Genomic DNA, 26,348 nt, shown 5'->3' on the forward strand with positions numbered 1-26,348 from the left:
ATTAAAGCTGAATTAAAATGCAGTAACTATAGTTAAAAGCACAATAAAATGTAGTTCATTTATCTGTTAGAAGTGTTCATATTTAGGTAAAAACATTTTTAAGCAACAAAAGGTTTTGCTGTTTTAGTTTTGGTAACTTACTGTTTGTGTTTGCTGAAAGCTTGATTAAAAGAAATATTTTAAGTGCGTGCTCTGTACCCACCTAATGTGTTTTGCTGTCAGTCTTGTATTTTCTTTTATTTTATTGGTTGATGTAAACCTAATGTCCAATCACAGGTGTGAGGGTGGGACTTAATTGAGGCTAGAGTAAAAATCATCCAGGTGTACGGCATTCGGCTGCTACGTTTTGCTAGAAGTAAGCTGAGAAATGAAAGCAAGTTGAAAACGGTCATAATGTATTCGTGGATGCAGAGTCTACGTTCCTGTAATGGACTGTTTAACCTTGTACTGAGTGAGTACTCGATGTATATGAGTTTTGTGCTTACAGCTATATGTTGAAGTGCATAGAAGTGTGATGCTAATCGCGAGTTAGCATGTTAGCATTTGAGCGTGAGCTAATTGTAACTTTATATGTAGAGTATATGAGCCTTAGCCAAATATATGAACTAAATAGATATTTCTAATACACAGTGGACCGAGAGGCATTCTCTGGACTCTTCTGTTGTGGATATAATCTTCCGTGTACTCCATATAACCTACTTGGTGATAGATAAGACCTCATCCATTTCTCATACTGATCTAAAGGGATCCGTGAGTACTGGAGAGCACGTGCATTTTATTTTATGCTTGTTTACAAGTGAAGCGACCATTTTGTTTGTGGTCACTACGAACCCGAGCCACGCTTCAGGCCTGCAACAGTTTTCTTTATTACATTTATGACACCCTGCTGTTGTGGAGGGAAATCTGATTCTGAGCTGAACTTAGAGAGCGGGGTATTGTTGGGTGTATGCTTTGGGATGCTGTTGAGTGTTGGAGGGTGAGTAGTATTTTGTGTATAAGAACACACCTTAATTTTGTTTTGCTTTATGTCTAAATAATATTTTTCTTTCACTAAAATCTTCTTTTGTATTAGATTTTGAGTTGTGTCATAACGTATTTACTGCAGATCTAAACAGATTTTGAACATGAACCTTGTTTTGTGCCGTTATAACATAGTAGCTCAGATATTTTCATGTTAATTGGAGGCACCGCCATATTTGGAAAGCATAAATAAGTTTAGAGGGTAATAGCTGATCATTGTCTCTCCTGTTTACCTTTTTCTTTTTGTTTATTAGTAGATGACTTAACGTCCCCAGGGCCCCACCTATAGTACTATTACAACATTAACAAAGGTTTAATATGTAGCTACTTGGGTTGGGTGCTACAGTTGTTTCATAATCCTCATGTTACAAAATAAGCACTATATGTATCACATCTACGGTATATTTGGCCGTCTGCAGCAGCTCTTCTAATTTATGAACATTTCTGTCCGACAGAATCTGAAGTGATTAAATCAGGTATAATTCAGATTTATTGGGTCGTTCCAGAAACAGAGAAGATGTTTTATCTGCCGGTTGGAAATCCTGCTGAGTACAAGACCGTTCAGACTGACTAACTCAACTTTTGTTTGTTATGAGCCTCAAACTCAGACATGACCTCTCGTTGGAAGGTAACACAGGTAACGCTGGTGATTTCCCACCAGATGAGGGCCAAGAATATAACTACTGCTGTTTGTGTCATCAGGTCAGCTGGACTTAGAGGGGCTCTTCCTGGTTAACGGCAACGCGGAGCGAGTAGACTGGCTGCGTCAGCGCTACGATAGCGGTGAGGAGGTGGAGCTACAGAAGGAGGCTGATCTGGCATCGGCGGTCAGTTTGCTCCGTCTCTTCCTGCAGGAGCTTCCCGAGCCCGTCATACCAACGGCTCTGCAAGGGCACATACTTCAGCTCTACCAAGGTGTGTGGCAGGGATGCAGCTTCCTCTTTCTCTCACACCATCCAGCCAATCAGCTAAGGCATTTCTACAACTCCCTGGCAAAAATGATGGAATCACCAGTCTTTAAGGATGTTCGTTCAGTTATTTATTTTTGTCGAAGAAAAGCAGATTACAGACATGACACAAAACTACCATCATTCTACGTGGCAACTTTCTGGCTCTAAGAAGGGAACTCAGGAACTGTTTTAGCTCAGTCAGAGGGAAACAATGATGGAATAGCCCTAGAAATTTTCATTCCCAAAACTAACATAGTAATAGCTGGTCCTATTCAGTAATAAAGGTCTTTTGTCTAAAAGGACCAAATCTTGCATTTTCAGATTTGTTGAGTCCATTTTAGGTTCACCTCTGTGCAGGGTCCTTTCTGCTGCTGTTTCTCCATAAATAATCTGTTCTAATCCTCTTGTCATAGTGAGTGTTTTCATTTTGCTGCCATGCAGATTATTGCTGATGGGCAAGTGTGGGGAGAAATCTTTGTGTGAATATGTTTCTGGTGAAAGTTGAATGTTATTTGTAAATGAGTAAACAGGAATCATCACAGCAACAGGTTTTCCTTGTGGTGACAGTAGTTTGGCTGCAGCAGACAAAGAGAAGGGAGGAGGATGTGTTAATTAGGAATCCAGCTACCTTTCTGCTGTAAATGTTTGCATTGATCTCCTGTCTCCTAAACACAGATTACAGCAACGAAGAAGAGCTGTGTAGAAACCTGAAGTATCTGCTGCAGCAGCTCCCCCATGTGAACTACGGTCTACTCCGTTTCCTGTGCCGCTTCCTGTCTAGTGTGGTGTCACTTCAGCCAGAGAGTTGGACGGTCGGGGCGCTGGCCGCTGTTTTTGGACCAGATATCTTTCAGTAAGATTTGAAGCTACATGATGCTACTTGTGTACCAGTATGCAGGTCTAACCTTGTGGTTTTGAATATGCAAACTGCTAGTTTTCCTTTTTTTCTATTGTACGTCACATCTCATATGTGCCAGATCTCAGTTTTTCATCAGACTTGATGAGAAACTGAGATCTGACACAGTAAATTATGCATATTAGATTTTTAGGACACCAGTTTAGTTTCACAATAACTGATCTTCATTTAAGAACATTAAGTGCTTCCATCTGGTTGGTAATCTTCAGTCTGTCTCCGTTCTCAGTCTGTCGACTGAAAGAGAGGACATTCGGGACCAGGAGTCTGTCAGCAGAGTTTTGGCTGAGCTGCTGGACAATCAGGAGGGCCTGTTTGACTCAGATGATGAAGATGTGTCCACCACCAACGACTACAGCTCAATCAATGAACAGGTTTGGTTCTTCTCCCACATGTTATTTATGCAACTCCATTTCCATTCTGGATAATGTAATTATTTGTCTTTTTGAGGAAGTTGTTGCACAGTTGCATTTAATCCTGAAGTTATCCAAGGTTTTTAAGTTGATTGGATGCTTCAGCGTTATAATTTGTGTTCAGAATAATCCAAACTCCTTATGTGACGGCCTGCCCTCAGATATCAAAACATTGATGTTTAAATTGATTAATACTCGCCTCTTGATCCACCATATCGGATTTCAGAGGAAGATGGATCCCTGAATGCTGTTATATGTGAACGATAACACGGAACAAGAAAACCTACAACTGAAAAGAAAAATGCATGTTGCATATTTCCTAGCACACAAAACCATTATCGGCATTCCTCACATAATGTCAAAGATAATTCGTTAAATCTTTACAATCTACTTAGTCTTGGGCCCGCTGAGACTTTTTCATGTATCTGAACAGAGGATTGGTGTATTTAACTCCTCAGATGTCAGGGGTCAGGGGTAAACAGTATACGTTTAAAATTTAAAAATACCACCAACCTCCTTTTCATTATGACCTTCTTTGTTTCTTTGAAGGTTTATCAGAAATACAGAGCCAGAAAGTTTCTGGATTGTTTAAAGCACTGATTAACCAGCACTGCTGTGAGTTTGTGGGATTTAGCAATGATTAGCCTTTCAATGTTTAACTTTAAGTGATTAACTCTGAAGTAGTTTTTACCCACCAGGCAATTTTCAGTAGCCTTGGACCGAGTCCTTCCTCTCATTAATCAGTAACTTGAGACAGTAAATGCTCAGCTTCAAAAAATAACCGCAATTACTGTTCTCCTTTTTTTGACTCTGTTGAAAGTTGTTTATGATTCACATTTACAGGAATTATCTCTTACCTGGGAGCCAATAAATCTGTCCCTGCGCACAGACGAGCCAGTGGACTCCCACTGGAGTCACTAATTACCCACAGTAGATGTGACATTGCCATTGGTGTGTGCCCACTCTGGTGCTGTACAAAGAAACTTAATGAAAGCTCAGAAAGTACTACAAATATTTTCTGAGAACGTGACAAGCTTCGCCCCGCCACACCTGCCCTCTGCTGCTCCTGGCTCCTGCTCTCCGGTTGTTTTTCCAAAATGAAGCAAAGTTAACATTTAACTTTACAGGGAACTGTTCTATAATTTAAACTGTTTTATAATGACAAGAGAAGAACAACCCACTGGATAATCAGACAAGCCTTGATCACTGTCTCACATCATGTTGCCTTCATTCCTGCTACATTTAACGCTGCAGGGAGGCTCTAGAAATTCTTTTACCTGCTGAAGTGAAAGTATGCTGAGCCATAGTTAAAGTATGGTAAGGAACAAAAAACAACTTAATCTACTAATAGTACTAAAAGCTCCCCTTTTCAAAAGCATTTCCTTATTTTGTTAATTTTAACATTTGGTTCGGATATCTGTTGGTTTCATCTTTGCTTCACTGTTGTGGGAAACATCTCTGTGATTGCCGTAGCTCCATAATCTTGATCCCCTTCAAGAGAAACATCTAGGATCCTGTACAGCTCTGGCTTTTTCAGTGCGAGTCTTTACAAGCGCACATCATCAGAAAGTTAGTTTATTTCAGTAATTTAATGAAACTTGTTAACTAGAATCAATCCACACAGAGTTGTGTATTTAAAGAATTATTTCTGTTCATGTTGATGAGTCTGGCTCACAGCTAATCAAAAGTCACTTTCCCAGAAACGGACCAATAAAAAATGATATTTAACATGGAAATGTGGACCTACTGTCTGTGGACTGTACAGTATCTCCACACAGTACAGATATTAAATCTGAATAAAAACTCTGTCTTATTTAATTTTCATTTTAGGAGAAACTGAATATTTTGTTTTCATTCGCTATAAGCTAATCAACGTTAACAAAGATAAATGCTTAAAATGTATTAGTATCCCTGAAATAAATCAGTACAATATTTGAGTTTTATGTTTTTACCTTCTTTGTATTTCTGTTATTTGTTCTCCTCTGTCTTGTAATTAAATGGAAGAACAGACAGATCTGTCAGCATGTTTCTGTGTGCTGATCCACATGTCTTATGTAAGAGAGCGCTAAAAAGTAGGTGGGTTGGAGGGGGAGAGGAAGCAGTACGGATGGTAGGGGGAGAAATGTCCAGAGTACGTGGGAGAGAAAAGAGAAGGAAGAAATGACGTGCACCTCCCAGCTTCATCACTCCGCTAGACTGCACTGGGAGTTGTTCTCTGCAGGAACAAACCTTCATCTCCCACGCATACCAGCTTCCACACACATGCATGCCGAGGTGCATGAATTGTTGTCGGATGGCATAGATGTTCTGAGGTTTGTTGATTCTTTTCAGGAATTTGAATCCTTTTAGTTGAACAAGATTCATGCTGGTATGAAATCTTTGCAAAGCCTGAAAAATGAAATCAGTTTTTATTTCAGATTGTTTTTGACATTACATTATTTGTGGGATTTTTGAACTTAGTTTGACTCAAACAGAATATTTGAGATCGTTCCTTAATGGATTCTGCACCATCAGAGCATTAGGCTGCGGTGTGATTTCTTTCAAAGTGATTTCTCTGTTGGTTTGTTTGCTGATTTAATCTCTCTCTCTGTGACCTAATGTTCCTTACATTTAGGGATGCACGGTAAATTGGCTCCAACATCAGTATCAGCTGATGGGGGTTTGGACATGTGGTATTTGTTTGGCCATGTGACATTGATGCAGCACAGGATTGTGGGATGTTTCACCGAAGCAGAGAAGCAAAGTCAGCGGTGTTGAAAGGGTAGAGAAATATACATAATATCAGCAATATTTATTTAAAAATTCTTACTTCTGTCTTTTGGGATGACTGGTGTTTTCTCAGGCTCTATGCATCATGGAGTAATGCAATGCCTCCCCTCCCTGACATATTGCTGTGCCCTGCTGGTCAGCTGGCAGAAAGAAGCTTTAAACCTGCAGTGAGCTCTTAAAAACAACAGAATCTTTCAGGTTTCACTGCAAGTTTAAAGCTTCTTTCTGCCAGCTGACCAGCTGGTTTTCAGGGGAAGAAGTTCTATTATCTGAACAGCATCAAGAATAAATGATGCTTTTCAGCCTTAAATAAAAGCGGTTAGATCATCGTATGCATTGTTTTATTTGAAGTTGGGTTTTTTATGTTGTGGTCCAGTGAAACTGCGGTATTTCTACTGAAGGTTATCTTACTGGGAGCATCCCATTCCTGGGTTCACATCATCATAGTTTCCCCACACACAGAGCCTAACCAAGACAACGTGCTTTGTGATTTTAGTTGTGCAATGTGGGAGAATAAAGGATATTTCAGTTCTATTCTATGACTAAAAGTTATCTTCACATCAAATCTATTTCTCCTCCCACTGCTGATAATGTTGGAAATGAGACTGTGTTTGTGTGTCAAACAGTAGGAGCTGCTATTGGTACACAGTTGGTTTATTTATTGCAACAGCATATAACCTTGATTACTGTTTTCCAGTCTAACATTGAGTCAGATCAGCCATGCTAAAAGGCCCAGAAGGACTACCGTTTAGGATGGTAGTGTCTCTGCCAGACAACAGTTATTGTCCTCTGTTCTTGGCCCACAGTCGGTTCAGTAGTCCAGTTAATGATGTCAGTGCAGCTCGCTGATTTCTTCTTGTTCCTTTCTGAAGCTTCGGACCGTGCTGCCAAATAAGGGCCAAGATCTTGACCTTTTGTTCCACAGTGTTCTCCGACCTGTCCTTTTGCCCACTCAGGCAGACGCAAATTGTACACAGAGGTACTTGTGTGTAAAACTTGTACATAAAGCCTGGTATTTAGCATCTAACGACCCCACACATAACACCGACTTCAGCCTCTGTTTTTAAACTGATTTGTGAGTCAATGTGATTAAAATTTCCCAGAGTCTTAAGTAAGGGGATAATATTTTCATCCACATGAATGAACTTGCAAGGTCATCCTGACGGGGGTTTTAACAGCTTTTATCCTCTAATGTTGTTACGTCACCTCAAAGGCTTTCTAATGACTTACTCAGCACAGCTGCCATCCGACTCATAAGTCAGTTTATGCCAACTGAACAAACACCTATAGGCCATGGAGCAGTTATACAAGCAGGCTTCGTTGGTCATTATATCAACCGCTGTGTGCTAATGCATGAAAACAAGGCCGTCTTTCTATTTAACGAGATATTCAGTCATTTTTTCATGTCACCGACCAGAATAGCAGCTTAGATGGAATATGCTGCTGGTGATGCAGTATAATCCAAGGTTAGCCTCTTTCATTCTCCAGTCATATTATTAATGAATAACTTTATTACTGTAATGTAGCCGCACCCCCGATCCAAAGTCATGAGTGGCACCAAAGTGAATCACTCTTAAATTTGGTTATGTAATTTGGGATTAAAATTGTTTTAATTATGTTAATTCATCTTGATTCCTCGTCTCAAGTCAGAAATATTTCCGTTTTTGTTTGTTCAGGTAAATGTTAGAAGGAAGGGCTAAAGCATAATTCATTTGGAAGGAAATAGAATGAGTGGCATGTGTTTTTATTCAAATCTCCTGGGTCAGAACTTTGTAGAAACACCTTTTGGCTGCAGGTCTCTGACTGTGTGTCTTAATTGAAGGAATTTCGAAAACGATGTATTGTGTTGGTCTGTCACACAAAATCCCAATAAAATACATTCAATGTAAAAAGGTTGAATGGGGTGTGAATACTTTTGCAAAGCACCATATTAAATTGAAATCTAAACAGCCAAGCATCTAGCGAGTGTTAAGTTGTTGTTTTATTGTCTTTGAACGTCAACTGAAGCTCAGATTGTGCTTCAAACGCAGAGGTCAGATCTGAGGTGTGTTTTTATCTGAGTGAATGAAAACCTGGCAGATGTTTGGAGGCCTGGAACAGCGCGTTAATAACCGTTAATTAAAGTTTTTTACATCAACAAAGCTGATTTATGAAAATGTTAATGAAATAATACAGAAACTATCCAGACACACACACACACACCAGCTCCTTCTCAGTTTTATGAGTCATCCTCCCTGATCTGCACATGTGACGATGCAAGAATTCCCCGACAGCCAATCAGGGCTCCTAAAACAGTTGTTTCCATAGTGACAACTTAGTGACAGCAGCAGATGGAGCTGCTGCTGTGAAGGAGAGAAATGAGGCAAGAGAAGTGGAGGAGAGGACAAACACACAAATATGTCCAGTTTAACCTTTAACCCGTTCTTCTTCTCTGTTTGGATTAAACCGACTTAAGAGCTTCAAGTAGAACCACAGAACTTGGTGCTACAGCGGCTCATTTTTACAGAGTTACTGTAAAAATCCCAACATAAACAGAAGAGAAGTCCTTGTTTCTGGATTTAAGTGCACCTCACATGTTTGTGAGCTGGTTCAGCTGTGATATAATTATCAGATGTTCCTGTCAACAAGTTAAATCCCCGTCCCTCAACTGTCCTGCTGTCAGCTCCCCTTCTCCTGTCTCCGTTTCCAGCTGGAAAAATATGATCACATCCTCAGTCTGTCCTCGTCATGATCCTTCAGCTCTAAAGCTGCAGCGACAGCTTGCAAATGTTTGCTCCGAGTAGTACTATTTACCAAAATACTCAGGAACAGTCTGGTTCTGCTGCGACTGCAGGTGTTATGACAGCTCTACAAACCGAATAATTGTTCCTGATATTTAAAAATATTGTAGCTTGATGTAGTTAAACCAGATTACACATAAAAAGGTAAAGTATTTTGTCAAGCAGGCAAATAGTTTAGTGTGTTGTGGTGGAGCCGTTTAGAGGCTCTTGTAATATGATTTCCATGCTGGAGTACATTACCAAGTCATATAACAGATTCATGCTGTCACCACCTCCGCCTTAAACTCTTCTGACTCCGTATCAGCTGCCCTCTTCAGATCAATCCTTAGTTTAGTGCGCACTGTTTGTTACATGAGACCAATCTATATTTACATGTCTAACAGGACTAACTGAAACATGTTGGGCCTGTCTTACAAAGGTTTCCGTGCTTCGATGAAAAACGAATGTTAAATCACAAGGAAGGAAAGAAATGTTCAGATGGGTTTATCAATGTGAATGTTTTACTTGACCTAAATAAAAGAGAATTGTTTTATTGCACACCGTTTCTCCGCCGTTGTCATGAATCTCATTTTCCCGGCATCGATGTTGGACTCTGTGTCGTACAGTTGAAGCCTTTCCTTTGGTTTGATTGTGTGTTAAAGCCCCATCTCTCACTTTGTTGCGCTCAGATCACCGAGCTGTTGGATGACGAGAAGTGCGAAGCAGAATGTGAAGAGCTGCCGCAGGACGGGGAGGAAGGACCCGCTGCCTCCAACTCACCCACACACACACACACTGATGATGACCCCACAGCCAGGTAAGATGTCATCTCAGAGTTCAGGTAAATGTAATAAATGTACCAGACAAGAGTAAAAGTCCAAATAATGGCCTTCATGGAGGTTGTTTCAGTTCAGTCCGGGAATTACTGGTGCTGTTGCTTGCTTGGTTTGTCTTGTGGTTTTTTATGTAGATATCTTGTAGAGCTGTTATAAAAGCATCCCTAAATCTGTTTCTACACTTCTATTATTTAATTTTCTTGTTTACAGAGAAAATAAATGGCTCTATAGAGGAATAGCTGATGTCTTCCTTATATTATCCCAGGTAGTTATTAGTTTATGTAGGCATAACTGGCTCATAGTAGGCAGAAAATCAACCGAAGAAACTAATAACTGTGTTATACACGCTTATAACTGTTAGGTGACCATTCAAGCTGAGCACAGAGCTTTGGCTACTTCCTGCTATTTCTATGTCTTCGTCACCTCTGGCTCTGAGATAATTTTATTCATATATGTAGATTTATTTGTACTCTCCTAATTTATTTGTCTGCAGTGCATATTATATGCTTTTATCAACGCCACTTAATTTCTGCTATTTCAATATTTTGCTACAGCAGCTGGAAGCTCAGAGGAAGACGACATGTACATCAAGTGTAGATCTTTACAGCTATGTGTGTTCTAGTGTTTGTAACAGTGTAAGGCCCATTTCTTTTATCCAACATAAACTGCTCCTCATGGGCCCCCATAAGGAGCAGTGCTGTTTTTGGGTTAGGTTTAGGACTAAGGTGTGAATTGAGTTTATACAGAGTTGATGCCGGTGATGTAGTGAGATTGTACATAGTTAAAAGAGCAGTCAGGTGCCAGCCTATCAAAGATATAAAAACAAACCATAAAATGTTTAAATCAATTCTAATATAAACAGGCAGCCAGTACGTGTAAAGAAGCCTGTGGGGCAGTAATGCTGTTTCCCTTGTTAAAATCGGACCTGGAGCACCAGATGCAGACCAGACTAAAATGTGAGTCAGCAATGCCACCTTAAAGACTGTTACAGTGGTCCAGGTGGGAATGAAGGACCATTTGTTTTATTGTTTTTATGTTGGTTTTTTTTTTAATGATTTTTAAAAGGGACCATAAATAGACCAAAAAGGAAAGGGCTAAAAATGGACCCCTGAGGGACCCCACAAAGGGACTGTAGCTATAGGACATAAATGTCACTCTGGAAAAGATTGAAACTCTTACAGTCGTGACCCATTAATCTCAACAATCAGTTAATAAACGTTTTAAAGGGTCGAGAGGGACCCGGAGTCAGGAATCTTTAAGTTAGGTGACAAAAAGCAGGTTTGGGTTTGGACTCCCTGTACTTTTTTATTGGTTTATTGATCTAAACTTGTAAATCTTATCAAACGGAGCACTGACAACAATGGACAACTCCTAACCATGTATATTTGTTATCCCTGTGTTGAAAGGCCACTCTGTTTCCCAGCTCTCCCTGCACCAGTAAGGCTTTCTCTGGTTCCTCCTGCTGCCTTCCAAAGGAACAGCTCAGTAATCCAGCCCCCCCACAACCCTCTACAGGGTCAGCAGGTGTAGCTGATGGATGGAGGACTTTAGATTGTGCTTTTGTTCTGGGCTTCGCTCATTGCTTATGAAACCAGAGAAAATTCACGGTCATGAAACGATTTAAATGAAACAAACAGTTGAAATGGTTGGTTTCCTGTTGTCTGAAACACACCTGCTGCTGTTATCCTGCTGACCTTCTATTGCACCTTTCAGGTTGTGGGATTACAGATGTGTAAATAAAACAACGCATCAGGAAGTATGACAATTTAAAATGCTTTAAACAACAAACACACTCATCCTGTCTGGAGTTATATATACTTTACCTTCATCTCCACAAACAACATACAGTTTCCAGCTTCCAGAGTCATTTTTTATTATTTATCATTATTCATCACTTTTGTCATGGTAAAAAGAAAGTGCACCCTCTGATCAATTTGGAGCTTTTAATGGTTAAATGTGCTGATCCTTACCATGTTCTCACATTGTTCAAATTTAACATCAAGTGTACAAAATGATCTGTTTAATTAAACATTCAAATCATATAAAACTAGATGCTCATGTAAAAAATAAGTACACCCCACAAACCCTAACTTTGTATTAAATGGGTAAAACCCTTACATTTTAAAAAGGTGTACTTTTTAATCATTTTTTGACTTTATGTTGGAAGTTTTTCGTTTCATATTCCAAATGTAATATTTTAACACAAAATAACATTAAAACAAACTTGAGTTATTATTTAATTTTTGTACATGTTCATGTTTAATATTAAAGCTTTAGTTTAATTTGAGGTACTTATGATTAGTACCGGTTACCTGGAACCGGTACTGTTTTTAGGACCTACTTGCTTGTGGTTCCAACCGTTCTGAGTCTTGCTATTAACGATCCCGTCTCCGTTGAGATGGTACTCGGTTGTAATGGACATTGAATGAAACCGTTTTAAACTGACGTGAACCGACTAGATTAGGTACTAGTAGATAGGGGCACATGTCAGAGTACAAGTGAAGGATGATCTGAGAAAGACGAATGCTTCTTCTAGAGCTATTTTGCTCTGTGGATCTGATTTGGTGTCGGGGTACATCTGACCAGGACCAGAAAAAAAATCTTTACTGTAAAAAAAAAAACATCTTTTTACAAGTTTTAGCTTTTATCACCAAAAACTTTAGGTGAGGTGTAAAAACAGCAGAAAAACTGAAATACTTTCTGCTTTTTATGCCCAAAACAAACATGTTGTCACCAGCTTCTGTTGAATTAAGCAAACAGATGCCTGAGTTCCTGTCAGAAAACATTTAGATGTTCCGTCTGCCAGCAGGTTATCTAACCGCAACTCCAAGGATACTGGAACACGTTCACCAGTCAAAGAAATGAGCTGCAGATGGATGAAAATAGATGTGACCCTGCTGAGGTTCTCAGAACTGACACCACAGCGACGGCGTACTGAACTCAAAGCTAAAGCTGGTCCAACAACAACATTAGAGAGTCAGCTGTGATGCAGAGTCTGCAGCATGTACACTTAGGCTCCCCTTAAACATTTAGGCTTCAAATGAAGAAGTTAGTTTCTGACACAAAATGAGAACAGCGTCTCTCAAAAGAAAAGCTGTAAAGAAAAGTTTTTTTTTTATTAGCATTAAAAATGTTTGTTTTATTTGGTTTGTTTTTTATCTTAAATTATCTGTGAATTTAAACTTATTTTGAGCTTGCAGTTTGATGATCACTGACTGGGTGACCTTCAGCTTGAACTTCTAATGCAGATGAAGTTGTCTGCCAGTGACTTGTTGTTTCTCTATGGTTTGACCGACAGGACAGGCTGCGGTGCTCTGCTAATAGACCCTGACAGCTAATACACACATTACAGTCTGAAGGCCTGTGCTCCTTCAACATCTATATATAATCTGGTATTTGTCATGCCTTTAGGTGTGGAAAGTATTGTTGGTGAGCCCACAGAAATGTCCTGGGTGCCGGAGAAACAAAGGTCCCGATGAGGAGGAGAAACGGATGATTTAATAAAGTAAATGAGGCATTAGAGTGCAGAGAGGGCTGTGAGGAACATCAGGACCACTTGTCATCAATTTATTGATTTGCAGTCTGAGTGAAACTGCAATAGCAGAGATCATGCGAGGAAAGGTCAGCCTACACAATAGAATTTGAGCTCATTATAGAAAACATGTCTTCAGATTCATGCCTGAAGAAAAAGCTCTCTGCCTCCTCTTGTGGTTATCAGGTGTGACTGCTACTAATCGACCGATGTTCTCATACAAAGGGAGATAAACCATCATGTAGCTCGTAAAAGCTCCGGATCGGAGATTATCTGCACCTTATGTGTATGTGAGTGCCAATGGTATTTAAGGGCCCCTCTGAGATCTTGGCCCCCACATTCATGGCCCCAAATAAACAGGGACAACGCATGCTGACATCTGGGTCACAGTCAGGATGCATTTATTTTTTCCACCCGTACGTAGCTCCTCATTACTCCTGTGAATGCATAAACAGTCAGGTCCATTTATTGTATGTCTGACTTTATGGGATGGAGCTGAGAAAACGTAGCTTATAGGACTCATCCGTTATGAATAATGGTCTTATTTTGAAAATCCTGACAGATATCTGGCTTCCTGTGCTGCGACCATCTACAGATTGGTGCCATAAACCCTCTTTTTTTTACCACAGTACTGAACAAGTAATAACCACTAATATTGCTGGGAGATTTCTGATATTTTTGTTTGTTGAGAACATTCTGACGTAAATCCACCTACATTTTTGAATGAATTGTAGCTTTCAGAAAAGGGCTGCACAAATCAAATGTTAATGTTGTGACTGAGGCAGGCAGATATGTTGGAGGTCACAGATATCCCTGTGGATATGATCTGCCTCCATGGTCGCATACATGGTATATAGGTCAGCATGGCTGGTTAATGGTACCGTACTTTGTTTTCCTCTGGGGCTTAAAACCAGACTAAATAATGTTGTTGCAAACTGATATATTTGATAAATAATGAGATCTTGTTAGAATTATGAATATGAATATATTATATAATATTAATATTATATCAAATAATATTTGGGTCTGTTCAGGGTTGTCCTGTGAATACCGGCCCAGTAAGGCGATGGTATTAAGACAAAATAGAAAGGTGTGAGACGAGCTCTGACATTATTGAACAGCATAAACTCTGCACATATATGGAATAAATTCACACAATTTCTTAAAATACAAGAATTTATGAACAAAAATAAGTCAACTCAAAGTCAAACATATTTCAATCAACAAACTCTTTACTTTGCTAAAACAATCCAACTAAACTACCAAGCAGAATTAAAGAATAATGAAGACTAATGGACTATGTACAATATAAACAAGTTGATTAAAGATGATTGAAAACCATGACCAAAAGAGTGATGCAACATTACCATGCAATGTTTATGTTTGAGAACCAAGGATTATCTTGAATAATCTGGAAATGTAGTTAAGTTAGTTTTGGAACCAACTTAGAAAATAATCAGCAACATTTAGACAATCATTCATAATGCAAGATCAGATAAAATATTATTTTAATAAAATAATGTTTTAAAGAATGATCTGCTGAATAAAACCAACCTTCTGGATGACTAATTCTCAACAGTGTTTAATTAGCTGCCTTTATTTATTAAAATAATATTTAAAGAAATATTATTAAGGAAATATTTTGGAAAAGAGCCAAATTCTTCTGGAGAAATGGGGCTTAATGATGTTTACTTAGTTATCAAATTTAGTTAAATAATGTTTAGGGACTATTATTTGCTAGCTTGAAAACCAACAACCTTTCTGTTAAATATTCTTTAGTAGCAAACACGTGTTCTTACCGGTTAGCAGTTGAGCTAACAAAAGAAGCTAATAGCTTAGCACCAGAATCAACACATACCTTTAAAAATACCAACAATAAAAGGGTTAAAATGCATGAGCGCGGACGGTGCATTATGGCCGATCTTCTGTGTTTAAAATCACCCTTTAAATAAAGTTTGTCTTAACTTTTAAAAACATACAAATAACACAAACAGATGTGCTGCAGATAGCCTGCTAGCACTAAGATAGCAGAGTTTCACACAAACAAAATTTCATAAAATGAAAAACGTTAAGATCATTTCATCCTAACTGTTAATCTGCCCAAACCTAACCTCATGAACTGTGGTAAGGAATGTTGTCCAAAAGGCGATGAAGTTTGAAGAAGGTATCCACAGTGAACAAAGGGTTAGCTCTGGAGCAGTAGTTCTGTCCGTCAACCAGCTGTTCATTACCGTAAACACGGTGGTGCGGACCGTTGTCCTTCCTTCAGACTCGGCTTGTAGAAACAGCTTCTCTACTGGGGATTTCTCTGCAACACAGTTTCGGCAGGCCTCGGTGAGAAAGTAAGCAATGCTTATATCTTAATTTCCCCTCTTTATGAATGAAATCACCGGGTACACAAACAATGTTTCACTCATACTTAACTTGTGCATACGATCGCGTGATCTTATGACACTCTTGGATCCAGTTTGAAGAGTTTATGTCTTTTTGCCAGCAAAAGACATCAGCGCGCTGGGCCTCTCCTGACCGGTCCCTCTCGAAGGCCGTGTGGAAAGAGGGCGGATGTAGCAACAGCTGTGCTTTTATTTGGGTAGTGGCGTCACAGGAAGTCCGCAGTTATCCCGTTTCCTGGCTGTGCTGGAAGAAGGTTAATGCACTTTATTTTGAAAATTTCCAGAAGAGTTTGTACCGGAGTTTAATGTTGAAATCTATGGCTGTGGGTCCCAACAATCTTTTTTTATTTTTTCCCCCAAAAATGCTGTTTTTATGAAAAGTTATAAAAAATCTTATACTTAAGGTTGGTTTGAAGCCTAAAAAGCCCAGTTTAATACTAAATATTATCTGTAACTTCACAGAGTAATTTTTCTACTCTTGTAAAGATGACAGGTTAATTAGTCCAAACATCCAAAGAGAGGTTCTTCATTTAATGCCCTCTCCCTCCCTCCCCAGAGGGCAGCGGGCACAAGGTGTTACACGATACACTATCTGACCCAGATAGCAGCGCTCCCCGACAGGAACCATCAGTTCTGATTCAGATTTTCTTTCTAAGCTTTTATAAAGAACCAAGATTCTTAAATCACTTCAGAAAACACGAGTTTCAGGAGGAAGTCTGAATGCTGGTGAATCTCAGTAATGTTTCGTTGGAAAATCAACGAGGTTTAGAGTCATTTATGTTTTACTGGAAACTAAGTAAAATTTAATATTAAACTCTTCTGAGAATATCAGCATATGAAGCATACTTTAAACTTCATTCAACTTTTCTTAGTAAACTATATTTATTGGTTTATGCTGCATTATTAAACTGTACCTTAATTAACTCAAATTCAATTAGGGTCAAGTTTACAAGTACTTAAAATAGTAATTTATTCCTAAATATTTGTATTTTTACTTATTTTATTCAGCAGTTTACTGCTAATAACAATGACTTAGACCCTAACACATTGTGTGTAACTAGTATAAAAAGGACTTAATTTTTTTTATTGTTAGGTTTTTTTGTACATTAAAGCTGCAGTAGGTAACTGTGAAACATACCGTTGTTCAAGCTAAAGATTGCCTGTGTGCTCTAGCTGCGCTAATGGTGCAGAAACAACCGAACGTTACAGGAAAACTGGCAATTGATGGAGTGGCACCTGCTCAGAAAACAAAGATGGGGAATGGGAGAAGACTGATGGTGAAAAGCAAGCTGTGGGTTCATGGCAGGCTTCACTGTAGAGGGTGGAGAAGGGTTTCACAGAACTCCCTACTGCAGCTTTAATGTATTTCTAGTTTTCTTACATGCAGTAAATATCAAATTAGGCTGTTTAAAAAGTTATTTTGATATTTAGAGCAAAGTTTGTTGTTTAGATGAATCAGGTAATTAAAAAATGACTCATCAATGACTGCAACCAAACCTAACTGCTCTAAAAATAAAGCTGGCTGACCATCAGATTTACTCAAAAAAGTGTTTATTACTTATTTCTGTTTATATATTTATCATCTTCCTTCCTCTCTTTGTCTCAGTAATCTCCTCCTGTTGTTGCTGCTGGTGTCTCTGGATGGTCTGTAATTTACTAAATCTCTTCATGCATTTGATAAGCAGTTACCCTTAAAGGTGTGTTTGGTTCTGTCAGATTGTGTGTTCTTTGGGTTAAAGAGGCATTACACAGCCCAAAGGGCCGCTGCAATAACTGCTGAGTTTATATTCATCACTGATGGGATGACCTCCCCCCCTTTTCTGCCTCCAGACTAGCCCACACTGCTCCTTCCCTCCTTACCATTGGCTCCTGACTCCAGCCTCTTCCATCCCATTGGTCCTCCTGAGGTTGTTGCATGGTTACATCAGAAGCTCATATATTTGAGCAGCTCTCTGGCTGTTTACTGCAGCTCTTTTACAGAGTGCAGAGTGAGACGACCTCACTTGCTCTCCCACACACACACACACACACACACACACACCAAGACGGCATACACACGGGTTGGAACGTCGCCACATTATGCACCCAGGTGGTGTTCTTGAGCTTCCGCTCGATCTGCTGGTTCTGATGCTGACACCTCAAAGTGCTCAGCTGGGATAACTTTTGAGCCGACAACCCAGCCAGACAGCGAAGGAGAAGAAGCTCAGAGTTCAGACAAAACGAGCTACAGAGCTAGATGCTGCTCCTGCTGGAGGTGGGGCAAGTGACTGACATCCAGAGAGAGAGAGAGAAGTACTGTCGAGTTCGGCTAAAACTGAGGCTCCCATCTCTGCTGAATTGGAAAAGGAATAAAATCGGACATTTTTATGGACTTCAATCACCTTTGGCATAACTGGTCTGTATTCCCAGGGCAGAAGATCTGAAAAAGGACAAAGAAAGTTCCAGAAACAGCCAACAGACATACAAGCCAAGACTTGACATTGACACACCTACAGGGTGGACCCGGTGCTGGCATAAAAAGGGCAGATCAGATTGAGAGAAAACACAGCTGGAAACATGAGAATGGCCTGTGACATTCTGCTGCAGAGGTAAACATGGAGCTTATGTAACTCCTGAAGTCTGACTGGAGGAAAATATGTGGTTGGATGATATCAAATGTTGGTTTGTTTCACAGAAGGAAAGCTGAATGTTGGATTAATCTGCACAGGAATAATAATGAATTGGTGGAAACTGGAATTTAAACAGAACCAATGGAATGGGCCAGTTTGTGATTGTTACTCAGTGATGACTCAAATAACAGGAGAGCACCGTGGGTTTACTTAACAGCTAAATCCATGTAATGCAATCCTAATAATAGAAGGAAAGCAGGTGGCTGTCTGAGAATATCCTTATTATATCATTTCTGTTGCACTGGTCAAATTCACCATTTTAATGCATTAGAGACAAACCATCCGTAAATAAAGCTCTAATCAGCTTTTGGAATTTTAATTATTTTACTGAGCACCAAAAAGTCCAAAAAGCTTTTCAGAATCTCCTGAAGTGAAAACCAGGAACATTGTAAGAAGAGAAATTTAAGCCGGGATTGTCTGACATATCTGGGGTGGATCATTGTTTCCATGCGGCCAGATGGCTGTGGGATGTCAAGGAGACATTTTTACCTTCTCCTTGTTTGTTTGGTGGCATCAAGCAGACAAGCTTCCTAAATCCGAACATTTCAGCTCATATCTGATTGAGTTGTGGGTCGTTTTTAATGCAGACTTGTTGTCGGCTTTTCTGACCGTTTCCTGGCACAATGTTGAGCTGTTTATTGAAATAAAAGGACATGCTGATGACGATTGTGAATGCAAGTCCCCCCCCCCCCATCGCCCCATTCATTACAAATGATTTAATGACTGGGGCGACTACTGATGTCTGAATGTGGTTGATAGGTGGTTGGGATGATCAAATGGGCTAACCAAGCCGGACTTTCAACAGCTTTTAGGCTAAATCTGCTACAGAACCTATGGGCTAAAAATGTTCATGATATTTTTGGGGCTAAATACAGACCAGGACCGGCCAACCTCAAATAGACATGAAAATATGTCGACATATGCCTGTCTTTTTGGATCAGAGAGAGCAGACATATTATATTTGAAGTGGGTACCAGGTCAGAGCACTGAGCTGCTTCCTCTATGCATTCTGCTGTGTTTGGGGAAGTGCGTAGATCTGCTGCAGTCTGCGCTCCCGTCCAGCCAAAGCTGAGCAGTGAGATGTTGTGCTGACAACAGCACTTCTGCAGAATCCCAAATTAAACTTCCTGCTACCGAAGCCTCACAGACTCTCATTCACGCTGTTCTTTTTGTCACGACATCATAACAATCACTGAGGAAGGGTTTTCCTTCTTACACGCTGCGCTATGTCGCTAATAATTACTAAATGTTATGAAACGTTTTATTTTTTTTATTGCATGATTAAATATTAGCTTCTACAACAGATGGCTAGTTATTAAAATATTGCATTGAGTCAAATTTTGTTGCAGCACTGCTTTTCTGCAGGTTTAAAGTGATTCACTATATCCGGCACCAAACTAAATATGGGATATAATAAATATAAATAATTTTACATTATTTTGTCATTTTAGTGTAGCTTTCTTGACTAAAACAGCATGCTGGAGATGCACTGATCGGACCCATTTCTGGGTCTCTGGGGTCTGGCCAGCTGATTTAGATGTTTTTTCTAAATGCTTTAATAAATGACAGGTTCTTTTTAGAGGTAGTCCTTCTGAATCCTGTTGGTTGATGTGTTTAGAGACCAGAAATGTTGGGGGTTCTTTGTTCTGATTCATTTATTGAGCTGGGGGCTGATCCTACAAATCACAGATCAGAACCGATTGTTGCATTGGAACAACATGCACATCAGTAACTGAAGCTAACCTTCTAGAGATGAATGAATGATTTGATCAGTTGGAGCTCTTTTAGCTTCCAACTTGTCCTCTAGGCAGATGCTATAAACATGCGTCCGCTGAAGAAGCTGGAATGCCAGCCGTCCTCTCGCTAAGACTGAGAGATGTTTGTGTCCTCTAACCTGAAGCTGAGGAGATGTCTTCATGTTGAGGAGCAGACTGCACAGGTCTGTTTATTCAGCCACATGCTGTAAAAAGCCAGAGATAAATCCAAACAACTGAGTCATTTTGGGACTCTAACAAGCAGCGTAGCTTCCTGCATTGGTTCCTTTTAAAAGCGTTTGCAGGGTTCCTGCCTGTGAACAGCTTGTAAAGGTGTGATTCTTTTAGACGTCATCAGGATCTTATCTCCGTTTCTGCTCTTTGCTGCAGGAGCTCATCTAATCTGACTAGTTCCTCTGAAGGGCAGCTTACTGGTAGCTTACCACTGATTTGTTGGCACAGATGCACAGTTAGTTGTTTTAGGTCAGGAACCTCTGGTCGTTGAGCTTGTTGAGTGATGCATCTCTTCATCAATGAAGAGAAGCTGTTTTTCTTCTTTCACCGTAATCTTCAAAGCCATTTCTAAGTGGGTTTGTTTGTCTTTCAGCGTCCTGCATCGTGAAAATCCCTCTCATGTCGCTGTGAAGTCTGTGTTGAAGTCTGTGAAGTCTGTGTTGCATAAATTCCACAACGCAGTGACTGATGTGACGTTTGCTGCTCAGGGAGGTGGAAAAACGCAGGAACAGCCACTTCCCCAACAGCACGTTTTATTCAGGTTCTCAGGGGCACGATGCTGTAAGATTAGATCCTATCTGAGCTACTAAGGGCCCCTGGCAATTATGTAACATCCTGAAGGGCCCTTTCAAAGATCTATTGTTAGAGATGCAGCCCCTCAGGGTAGGTCACTGCTTCAGAGCCTTCTGTCAGATGTTATCGGCACATGGAAGGGACAGCTGGTGCTGCAGGGAGCCCACGGGCCACGTTTGTATTTAAAGGACCGTTCAGCATGTTGACCCGAAGGAACAGAAACGAGACGGCAGATTTCCATGACACTCAGTCCTAGTCATTAAAGCACTGGAGGATAAACAAAATATTTCCGTCACACAAAGTGAATGAGAGATGGTTGTTAGCTCGAATGACCAAAGTCTGCAGGAAGAGAGGCAGATCACAGAAAATAAAGAGCAGAAGAAGAAGAACAGAGGGCTGAGATGGTTTGAAGGAATTATTTGTGGACAGAGAAGAAGAGTTTATGAAAGAAGCAATAAAAATGTTTCAATAAAAATGATGAAAGTTTAGATGAAAGGCAGAAAACAAAACGAATGAGATGGAAGGTCATTATTGTTACTCACCCACCATTTAATAATTCACACCTTATTGATCACTTCTTGCTGCATTCAAAGTGTGTGTGTGTGTCTTATACCCTTACACACACACACACACACACACACACTAAGGTTGCATAAGGTCAGCTGTTCTGGAGCTCTGTCTGACCGCCTCACACACAGCATGAAGGGTTGCCATGCAGCTGACATGAAATACAAATGGCTTTTGTTGTGTGTCTGGGGGGTATTATAGCACACACACACACCCTTGCTTTTGAAGGACCAGCTGCCGCTTGACACACACCCTTCCATCAAATCAGTGGATCCAGCAGAACTCTGTAGCCTAAATAACAATCTGCTCACCCAGAGCAGCACCACTGTCTCAGACCATGTGGGTCTGTCTGTGTTACCTTCATTCAGTCCAGGATCAGTCTGACTTGAATTTGTTTTTTGACCTGGTTCTCATTATTTCCCAGATTTATTCATGATGGTTGCTCCTCTTCCCTGTTTTGACTCTTTCTATCCAAGGTTAAGGGAGGCGAGGCGTACGTCATGTTCTAACCACTTTGTCCCTTTCCCCTCTGCAGCTCCCACCTCTCCCCCATGTCCATCCTGCCTGCTGACTCTGCTGAGTAAGGCTACTCTTTATGCACACACACTCTCTCACATTTCTCCTCAGATTCACAGATTATTGCATGCAACGTCCAGATGCCACACCAAGTTACTCAGACTTAAAGAACGTACATACAAACAGTTGATAACTGACTGATCGTTATGTGTGATAGGGAGAAATGTTATATCAGGTTATAATATTGCATAAATGTGTCTCAGTGAAATGAATCAATGAAAGGCAGTAAAGGACCATCGCTTTAAGAGACAAAATCGCAGAAATGAAGGCAGACTTCCAGGAAGCAGTGAGACGGGCAGATTTCCATGAGAAATCCAAGTGTGAAAAGAAGAGATAAGCAGAAAGGACGGGAACTAGCCTCATGTTTTGATTGTAAAGCTAAACTGAAGCTTTCTGCGTAGCTTGTTCCTTTTAAAACCTCAGGGAGGTGAAATCACATGACTGTCAGGCTGATTCTTCACTTCAAGGGACTGAAACAAAATGGAAGTAATTTTCTGTGGTGTAGCTTGTTGATGGGAGGTTACTAAACTGTTCCAGCATCTGGAACAAAACACAAGCATGAGAGAAATGAAATGCATGTTAATGATAATTACACTGGTAGAAAACCTTGAATAGTTTGTAAAGATGTAGAGTTAACTTCATAGTTATTAGAAAGCTGCTGCAGGTTAAGGTTGGCCCGTAGTTCAGCACCATTATCACAACTAATGATGTGCTTTTCAAGATGCTCTATTATACAAAAACCCTTAAAAACAAACATGTCAGGCTGGATTTTCTCTAATCCACACAAGGTCAAAACGTTACACATAAGCTCAAATATATTCATACGGCCCCAGTAATATACAACCTTTCTGTTGCCGTCAACAAGCTTCTGGCATCATTCTGGTTGGATATTTGACCCCTCTTCTTATCAAACGCACACACAGCCCCACAGCATGATGCCAAACCCACCGTACTTGACAGCTGGTAGAACATTTTTAACTTTGCAACCCCCACATTGACTCCTGTGAAATTCCTTCTTGGTCAGCGCCTTTTCATCCACATGGAATGGGTAAAGTTCGCTAACTTGAACAGAAATGTCCCCAGCTGTTATCCTGTTTAAATTTAGCAGACAAACCTTAAAGGTTTGTCCAGTTCCAGTAAAGCAACCAATTAATCTGCCAAGAGCAGAGGTCAGATATCCACCCGTAAAAAGGGCTTCCCCGGCGATCTAGTGGTTAGGATTCGGGGCTCTCAGAGAGATGCCAGAAGCTTGTTCACTGCTACAAAACTTTTGTTTCTCTGCGACCTGCTTCGGGTTTTTATCCAAATGTTACTGAGCCTTTACGTATAGTTTTGAACCTTTTTGTATCAGTTAATATAAACTTGCGCGCCCAGTTCTTGTTTCATAAATTCATTGAAGCTGTTGGTTGTCTCATCATACCGCCTTAAAAAAAGCCTCACATTAATCAGACATTCATGCTGATGAAGGGTGTGTAAACTTCTGACCAGCACTGGATAGTCAGCTGAAGTAACCGGCATGTTCTTCCTTCACTGAGCGTTTAGTGGCGTAAATTTGCCCCTGAGAAGAAAAAAATCTAAATAAAATAAAGATATTTGCTGTAAATGAATCTTTTCTCTCAACTCTTCAACCTCCACACGCTGAGGTAGGGACAGTTCACAGACTCTAAAGACAATAGTGGAAGAATGCATCATCATCATGAGTGCTAACAGCCTCTCTGTCCTCTTCGGGTCTTAGTTTGACTAGAACTGTTTATCTTTCCTGAACTGGACCTGGGTATGACTTCATATGGATGTACCGAACATTTCAGAGTGGAAATGAAACATTTAGGTGCAGAGTTATTGTAAACTGAATTTGATTTAGGAAATCTTGTCTCACTTTGTTTGATTATTGATGCACGATGAAGATGGTCAGTGAGGATGTTTTCTCTCCAGTCTGTAGCTGATGGTTCAACGTTGTGCTTCTGTGGCTGAAGCTGATTCAGCAAAACTGAGATGAAATCATGTTGCATGATTCAGCAGTTCATCCCAATGCAGAAAATGACAAAAACAGAATGGTTGATTCAGTTTTGTAATTCAGCACCAAATTACAACAGAACCCAGTGCAATGCAAGTATTGAGTCCCATTCAGACCCAAATACAGAGTCCAGCTCCATGTATTCAGCTGCTATACAGCTGAGAGTTACATTACTGTACTGTAACTGTTTCTGGTTCATCACTGTCATTTCTGCAGCATTAATTAGCATTGAGAAAACAAACCAGTCAATCCTGGACTTTCACTGTGTTGCATGACTGGAGTTTTTCCTTTTTGTAATGGAAACATTCCCAGAATTGACCCCATTCAGTTTTTATCTGGGGCACCTTAAGGAAGAACACCTGACGTTGAAAGTTAGGAGATATCAAATGAAACGTCAGTTCAGCTTCAAATTATGAAATACAACTTAACATACATGCAGCTCTATCTCTTATTGTCTAAGAAAATCACAACTAAATTCTTGGATTCTTAGTAAAATGTGATTTTGTTTGTGTGTTTTTAGGATAATTCAGAGAACCATCAGGGCTGCAGTGGAGCAGCACTTCTTTGAGCTGAAAACCTCCATCAGCCAGGATCTCAGTGTCTATGACAGCCAGGGGTAAGAACAAACCACTGAGTCACAAGTTTACATACATTCTGCATGAATAATTTGTAGAGACTAAGGCCTGCTATCTTATGAGGAACCTCATGAGGAACCATGTTTGACAGCAGCTGGTAGTTTCTCTTTGCAGCATAAAAAGATATTTGACAGCAATCACTGAATTCAACAAGACTTGAAACAAGTTGGTACAACTAGTACAAGTTAGATGGATGTGTCGTCTCTTTATCAACATCTGGAAGAAAACCCAAACCTCCTCCCTCAAGGAGGAGCCTCCAAGCTTTAAACCTGAAAACTGCCAGAGCACCAGCGTCCACAGTGAAGCAGGTTTTACATCACCGTAGAAAAAGGAACCTGATCCAAAATCTACACAACAAAGCTGCCCACATGGTGTCTTCTGGAGAAAGATTTTAGCATCCAACGAGACAAAAGTCAGACAACAATAGACCGCCTTTGAACACCGTATCAACTGTCCAGCATGGTGCTGTTGGGAACACTAACATTGTATGGACTACCCTTACGAGCCAGGATCTCTGAGAACAGACGACACATATCCAGTCAGAATGAAACCAGAACCTTGTTCTGGTCGAGTTGCAACGTGTGTCTAAAACTTAGTAGAGAACCTGTTTGTATTGGAGAAAAGCTGATCACTGAGTGTTTTATAAGATCACTGAACATCCACCCTGAACAGAGAAGGATTCAGTCACTTAAAATCATTTTCACATTCATGCTGGTATGACTGAAGTTCTGACTGGAACTGGAACTGGAACTGGATTACAGAACCTAGACTCTTTCAGACGCTGATGGTGCAGAGATTCTTCCCTGGAAAGTGGCATTGAGTAACTTTGAATCAACTCATTTTATAAAGCGAGCGTGGTGAAAAGAAAACAAAGACAAGTAAATGGTAACAGAACCGGATCCAGTGAGTGTTCAGGGTTGCAGTTCTTTATTTGACCATCTGTTAAACAAAGAGACACAAATAAAGTTTTATCGTTCCTCATGTGTCGCTGTCTTTAGTGATGTCATGTCTTACTTTTGTGTCCAGCATCAGTAAATATTTTATTGTTTTCATCCACAGGATAACTCCATCTGAGCCTGAAGAGCAGGGTTGCCATGACAACGAGGAGCAACAAACTGAGCCCAAGGATGCTCCCTGCGACACAGAAAGGGAGACCCCGCTCGATCAGAAAGAGCAGCACATACAACAAAGTCAGAACAACCCAGAGGTCAGTGAGAGATGCACACAATCATACGTTTGAGCCTTGATCCGGGTTCTACATCAAACCTAAACCCAGAGAAACAAAACAGGAGGTCTCATCTGGACTCAAACTGACACACCACAAAGGTTCCCCATGCAAAACAGAGTACCCCTCATGGTCCACAGAGAAAGTCCAGTTGCTTCATGAACCTGTAGCATATTTCCCACAACTGAACGTCTTCCAGCCTCAGTGTCGCTTTGTTGCAAGGCTGGAGGTTTGATACAATCAGCACAGCTTGTCTTTGTTCTGCACAGTTTGCTACAGAAGCTGGAGTTCAACCAGAAAACAGTTGTTCTCTCTCTCACACACACACACACACACACACACACACAATGAAAGCTCTTTCTGGAGTTTAACCAAAGCTTTGCAAGCTTTCTTACTGCACTTCCAGACTACACACGTGTGAGAAGTTGTTCACCTCAAGTCCTCCACAGTTCAGAAGTTGTAGATATGTTTGGATCCTACCTTGGAAACAATGTCTCAGCTGAGCTGCTCGTATGT

At 40.3% G+C, this 26,348-nt stretch overlaps 1 protein-coding gene across 7 annotated transcripts in view; it reads left to right on the top strand.

Moving 5' to 3' along the window:
- fam13b (family with sequence similarity 13 member B) overlaps positions 1-26,348 on the top strand; it is a 75,685-nt gene that overhangs the window by 34,211 nt on the left and 15,126 nt on the right. For 4 of the 7 annotated variants that reach the window (XM_047352819.1, XM_047352820.1, XM_047352822.1 and 1 more), the window contains exons 4-10: positions 1,723-1,935; positions 2,646-2,823; positions 3,113-3,257; positions 9,514-9,641; positions 21,918-21,962; positions 24,493-24,588; positions 25,667-25,814. In XM_047352819.1, coding sequence (XP_047208775.1) covers positions 1,723-1,935; positions 2,646-2,823; positions 3,113-3,257; positions 9,514-9,641; positions 21,918-21,962; positions 24,493-24,588; positions 25,667-25,814 — 953 coding nt within the window. Of the gene's footprint in view, positions 1-246; positions 452-1,546; positions 1,649-1,722; positions 1,936-2,645; positions 2,824-3,112; positions 3,258-9,513; positions 9,642-21,917; positions 21,963-24,492; positions 24,589-25,666; positions 25,815-26,348 lie in introns of those variants that run through there. The other 3 variants (XM_047352823.1, XM_047352824.1, XM_047352821.1) reach the window with 3 other exon arrangements.

This window comes from Girardinichthys multiradiatus, chromosome 23 (genome assembly GCF_021462225.1).
Source record: "Girardinichthys multiradiatus isolate DD_20200921_A chromosome 23, DD_fGirMul_XY1, whole genome shotgun sequence".
Classification (NCBI taxonomy): domain Eukaryota; kingdom Metazoa; phylum Chordata; class Actinopteri; order Cyprinodontiformes; family Goodeidae; genus Girardinichthys; species Girardinichthys multiradiatus.